The sequence below is a fragment of the Lactuca sativa genome, chromosome 9, assembly GCF_002870075.4.
Source record: "Lactuca sativa cultivar Salinas chromosome 9, Lsat_Salinas_v11, whole genome shotgun sequence".
Lineage (NCBI taxonomy): Eukaryota > Viridiplantae > Streptophyta > Magnoliopsida > Asterales > Asteraceae > Lactuca > Lactuca sativa.
This window is the reverse complement of record NC_056631.2, coordinates 14849821-14856153: the sequence shown is the minus strand read 5'-3', so window position 1 is coordinate 14856153 and position 6333 is coordinate 14849821. Positions and strand designations below refer to the sequence as shown.

Below are 6333 nucleotides of genomic sequence, written 5' to 3'. Positions count from 1 at the left end.
CAATTCAAGTATTGGCGTGCTTATTAATGCAGATAAAGAAGGTCATTGCTTATGCTTCTCGACAACTTAAAATCCATGAAAACTATTACACATCCCATAACCTCGAATTGCGAGCAGTAGTCTTTTCCATGAGGATTTGGAGACACTATTTATATGGAACCGAGTGTATCATTTTCACTGACCCTAAGAGTCTCCAACACATATTTGATAAAAAAGAACTAAATATGAGACAAAGAAGATGGATCGAGTGATTAAACGATTATGAATGTGATATCTGATATCATCCAGGAAAAGAAAATGTTGCAGTTGATGCTTTTAGTCATAACGAACGTGCGAAACCCCGACGAATAAAATCACTTACTATGACCAATCATTCCAACCTCAATACACAGATTCATGAAGCTCAACTGGAAGCCTTGAAAGAAGAGAGTGTTGGGGAAGAAGCCTTACAAGGAATGGATAAGAATTTTAAGCTTAAGGATGATGAAACTCGTTATTTCATGAACATGATCTGGACACCAAGGTTTGGTGACATTAGACGCTTAGTCTTGGACGAATCTTACAGATCAAGGTATTCAGCACATCCTAGATCCAACAATATGTATTTGGATATGAAGAAATTATATTGGTGACCGAATATGAAAGCTGAGATTACCGCTTACATGTAAAAAGGCCTGACTTGTTCTAAAGTCAAGGCAGAGCATCAAAAGCCCTCGGGATTACTACAACAGCCTGATATTCCCGAGTAGAAATGGGAAAACACTACAATGGACTTTATCATAAAGCTGCCCAAGACCCCTAGTGGTTACGATACTATTTGGGTAGTAAGAGACAATAATGGGACAGTGACAGACAAAAAGGAGACCAAGCATGCTCTTGTGCATTCTCTCATTGGATGGGGATATAACTTGGTCATCAAATGCAGATGAAATTACATAAATTGTCTGTATGATTTACCAAAAATCACAAATTCAATCCATAGCAAAATCCCCTGAAATTCCATAGCAAAATCCCTCGGAAATTACCACCAAATTAAAAGGGGTTGTTAATTAGCAAATAGCAACATATGTATATGAGTTAATTATTAGTTATTTGAGTTATATTTCCATTTTTACATACCCGATAAGCAATTCAATCTTTCAATTAAAAATAAATCATAATAAAAACTTTGAAAATCATCCTAGTCTTTTTCAAGAACTTTATAATCTTAAAAGCATTTTAAAATATGGGGTATTGTAATTATATCTTTAAAGTAAGTTGTAAAAAACTATATGAAATCTTAGGCATTATTGTAATTTTTATAATGTTATCCTTCCAAATTTGTACATCTTTTACGAAATGAAAGACCATAATCCTTGAATTTTATTTCTAGAGTTAGAAGATATCTCATTAAATGTAATACATATTATTACCCATCATTTTTCACTACACTCTGGACGAGGGGTAGGATACCTACTCTTATCGGTACAATAGTCATATTTCATATACTTTTTTCTTACATCTTCTAATGATTTCAGTTGTTGAGGGTTCAATTGCCAATATTTTTTATTGTTCCACCAATACTTTTGAGAAGCACAGTCCTTATTAGGACTATTAGGCATCGATATGCACCCATCAATGTTAAAATCTTGGAAATTGGCGTGGAATGGTGCATTTGAATAATTGACCTTCGTTTTTCCACCATCAGTAGCCCAACTTGATCCATCCCAGAAGCTCGTAATCACTTGCAATGTATGAGTAGGGTACCCAACACCTCTAATTATGTTGTTCTTATATACTCTTATTGGTGTGTCATCTACAAAGAACCTGAAATGAATATAAAATGTAACCATTAGTATTTATTTATAAAGTGATTGGTTTTCTTTTCTTGATCATTGGACATAATCAAGCTAACAAAACCTATAAAGTTTGATATCAATATGATGTATGTAATTTCCGATAAAATAAGATACACGCGTACACAACTTGATGGTCGTTCCATAGCAATTTGTAGTAATGAAAATTCGCACCAGGATCGAACCAAAGACTGAATTTTTGCTCTCTACCACCGAGACCATTTGTAAATACGTTCGTTTGTAAAATGACTGGTTTGCCTGGCCGATTTCCCAAGAACTCAAAGTCCATTTCTTCGTGAACAGTTGTATTTAGAAATAACTACATGAACTCAACATAATCAGAAGCATACTATCAAATGCATAAATCATTGATCTTTAAGGGTTGTTAGGTTGACAACCATTTAGTTTTTATTCATTTACAATTTTAATCGTATTACAAGCGAAAATAAATTTTATGGTTATGATTTTGAATAATGATGGACATTTTTAAAACTTCACCACTTGTTTTTTTTCCATAAGACTAGAATTAGTTTCATGTTCTCACTTTATTCTAGTTCTCATGTGAACCTTCTCTCTCTCTCTCTCTCTATATATATATATATATATATATATATATATATATATATATATATATATATATATATATATATATATATATTCCATAATTAATAAAATTTAAAAATTTCCAATAATGGTTTGTATTCTCTCATTATATATGTGGCTATATTAATACAAGTGAATATTTTTCTTACGTGAAAATTATTATATTTATTTGGTTAGTATAAAGATATATATATATATATATATATATATATATATATATATATATATATATATATATATATATATATATATATAGTTCACATATATAGATAATATTGTCGAAGTTTGGTGTATAAGATGGTGAAAAAAATATGATTTGCGAAAACTCAAAACACTACATTGTAGTGCATGTATTCGTATTGAATTAGGAAGATAAAGATACAAATTTATGTAAGCGGAATATATACAAACTTTGTTTATATTGTTTGAAAATAATATGAAACAAAATGTATGGTTATGTTTTTCTATTCTACCATGCGGAATCCCCAATATTTTATTTTTCTACAACAAATGAAATTTATTAAAAAATGATCCACAATAATACGATATTCACCCCCAATATTTTATTTTTCTACAACAAATGAAATTTATTAAAAAATGATCCACAATAATACGATATTCACAGATGACATTCGTACTATTATATATATATATATATATATATATATATATATATATATATATGTGTGTGTGTGTGTGTGTATGTGTGTTTTATTTTCATTGTAGTATTGCAAAAAATATTATTAAATATGTTGTTGATGTTGGTTATATTATTGTGTTGAACATGAAATTATGTTTTTCTATTCGAGTTTTGTGATGAAAATAAAGTTATATCTAAAAATTATAGGTTCATATAATATGATATATATATATATATATATATATATATATATATATATATATATATATATATATATATATATAAGTAGGTTAATGCGAAAACATAAATATTTTGCGAAAATGCGAAAAAAAATTATCTTATAAAAATCAAACTCACATACTTTAAAATTTAAATTTATTAGCAAGATAATAAGTTTATATAGGAGGGTGTTAAGATAACATGGATTTCAAGGTGGTTTTAACAACCGTTTCACTTTTTTTTCATGTCCTTACCCACTTTTAAATTCAAGTTTTTATAATGAAAAGGTCAAAAACATATTTTGCTAATATGAAACAATTTTTTATGTATCATCGATTATCATCTTGTAGTTCAAAATTAGGATGAATTATTGTCCAAAATTAAGATTGATGTGACACAATCTCATATTATTTCCTTTTTTTCGAGTTTTCGCAAATTTTTTGTATTTTCGCATTAGCCTCCCATATATATATATATATATATATATATATATATATATATATATATATATATATATATATATATATATATATATATATATATATATATATATATATATAAGCAAGTGATACTAAGACACACAAGTATTGTGTAACTGTGTACCAAGTGCTATATGAGAACAATTAGGTTACACTTTCTCATTATTTTTCTTTTATTCTTGTTCTCACGGATTTTCATTCTTAAAGATTATATTAACAAAATAACATTCTCACAAAATGAGAATTATAAAAAGTCATCATAAAAAGTCCATGCTATCCTTATAAATGATTTGATTTTTTAAACTAATTTATTTTTTGTATTTTCATTACTTTACAAGACTATTTTTATATTAAATTTTTGTTGAATATCAATTACTATATGCCACACAATACTTATTGTCCAAGCAATAATAGCTATGTATAGGGTTAGGTTTATATATATATATATATATATATATATATATATATATATATATATATATATATATATATATATATATATATATATATATATAAAAGAACTATGAAGACAAGTTTAAAGCATTTGTACATACATAAAAAGCAGTAACAATACCACCAGAATCTTTAGCCGGTAGCTTAATCTTCATTTGAAAGCTTCCCGATCCAAAATATAATTTTGACCCAAATCCAGCACCTACAAATAAATTATAAGTACATGTTACTAGTTTAGATTCTAGTAAAAGTGTAGATATACATGTGTATTTTTTAAGCCAATGATTTAACTATATAACATTGTCGTCTCAATTTGAATAGATTCACATATGAATCACATTGGTGGCTCACCTATGAATGACTAAAATGCAAGTGTAAAAGTTGGATGGAGTGATCATTCACTTGTTAATGACCAGATTGCTTAAATTTATTATGTTTATATGTCGATATAAATATTTATTTGTAGATCAAGAAATTTATGTATTTTGCTATACTTATTTTTTCCGATAATAATAAAGCTCTAAAAAATAGAAAAAAATGCATAAATCAAAGGATTAACATTATTTTAAAAAATGTGTATTTTTAATGTTGAAGTCAAAGTGTCTGTGACTTATCTATTCTAATGACTTGTGGTTATACATTTTTCTTAATATCTAAAAACAATGTCATATCTATGATTAGCCTTAAATTTTTAGTCCAAAAGAGGTGATCAAGTTATTGGTTCCTTAAAATTTATAGTTTTTATGGAACGTAACTTACAAAACAAACAAGTCATGTTAAAAAAAATCCTCAAAATTATGAGCAAACCAAAAAACTCCATCATAATCCTTGAATCAAATTCATCTATATAGTCATAAAATAATGGACCCTACTAACAAACTCATCAAATTAATATATCGAAAAGTGGAGTTTATATATATATATATATATATATATATATATATATATATATATATATATATATATATATATATATATATATATATATAATTTGATTCTCTTTTTGAATATTTGAAAACCAGAATAATATGATTATGTAAAATTATTTTTATTTTTGTTAGTGATAGAACAATAAAATATAGAATCTAAATAATTACTTTGAGAAAACAAGTAAAGATTATTCATTCATAAAAAATACAATTGAGTAGAAAACCTGAGGATTTATCCAATGACAACTGAACCTCTCGTCCTTGATTAAGAAGTTGAACATGTTGATTTCCCCAAATTATCTTATAATTTTCATCAAAGCTAGCATTCGGTGTTGCATCACTAACTCTAAGCAAGAAAATGACTTTAGACAAAATGACCATCATCTTCATTATCATCCATAGATGAAGACCCATTTGATCGTTGCAAACAAATTGTGAATATTGCTAAAAAAATAACCTAGGCAAATTAAGATGCTTGTATGTAGGTATAAATATAATGGACAAAGAAATCCAACAAATCAATATATATGATGTGTAGGCATTAAAATATGAATGGGAATATTTATACGTGATATTCTTTTTTCATTTCTACAAGATATTTGGTTTTAATATCCTCATGCCCAGGATCCATAATATATCTTGTTAATTACACCACTCGAGATAAATTTGTTTATATAAATATTTAAAAATTGTACATAAAATCATTTGTTTAATAGTAATTTTATATAACATTGACCTATAATTATTTAATTAAAATAAGTTTCATAGACGTATTGTAACGACCCGTCTCTGGTATGTTGCTTCCATGGTATTTATTTAGAAGTTTTCAAGAGGGACTCGGCGAGTCTATAGCCCGACTCGTCGAGTAGGGACGGGATTTCGAGCACGTGTAAGTCGGCGACTCAGCGAGTCCATATTCGGGACTCGGCGAGTCTGTCTGCCAGGAAGAAACCCTAAATCCCCGGGTTGCTCACTATTTAAGCAATGTTATGTGCCCCAAACTCGCCTCCCTCACCCTCAGAGAGCCTGTGAGAAACCCTAAACTATCCCTTGATTGATTAAGTGTTTTGTGTGATTTCTTGAAGGCTTGAAGAAGAAAAAGAAGAAAGAACCAAAGAGAAGAGGTGTAGAGCAAAGATCCAAGGTCAAAATCAGAGTTCATTGAGGTATCTCCC

The 6333-nt window shown here is 28.0% G+C and overlaps 1 protein-coding gene across 1 annotated transcript; it reads right to left on the bottom strand.

The window, feature by feature from the left end:
• Positions 1 to 1407: 1407 nt before the first annotated feature.
• LOC111885566 (xyloglucan endotransglucosylase/hydrolase protein 2) lies at positions 1408 to 5572 on the bottom strand. Its single transcript, XM_023881812.2, has 4 exons — positions 5383 to 5572; positions 4331 to 4431; positions 1961 to 2154; positions 1408 to 1806 (listed from the first exon to the last, which is right to left on the bottom strand). Exons 1-4 carry the CDS (start codon positions 5570 to 5572, stop codon positions 1416 to 1418), a joined length of 876 nt encoding a protein of 291 aa, XP_023737580.1. The 3' UTR covers positions 1408 to 1415.
• Between the last annotated feature and the right edge of the window lie 761 nt (positions 5573 to 6333).

Bases quoted from the DNA above. Each gene is read 5' to 3' on its own strand.
- LOC111885566 (XM_023881812.2), bottom strand. From the start codon at position 5,572: ATGGGTCTTCATCTATGGATGATAATGAAGATGATGGTCATTTTGTCT. The intron at 2,155-4,330 runs GTATGTACAAAT...GAGTTCATGTAG, and splicing joins GTATTGTTACTGCTTTTTAT to TTATTTCTAAATACAACTGT. The intron at 1,807-1,960 runs GTACGCGTGTAT...TATTCATTTCAG, and splicing joins TGGAACGACCATCAAGTTGT to GTTCTTTGTAGATGACACAC.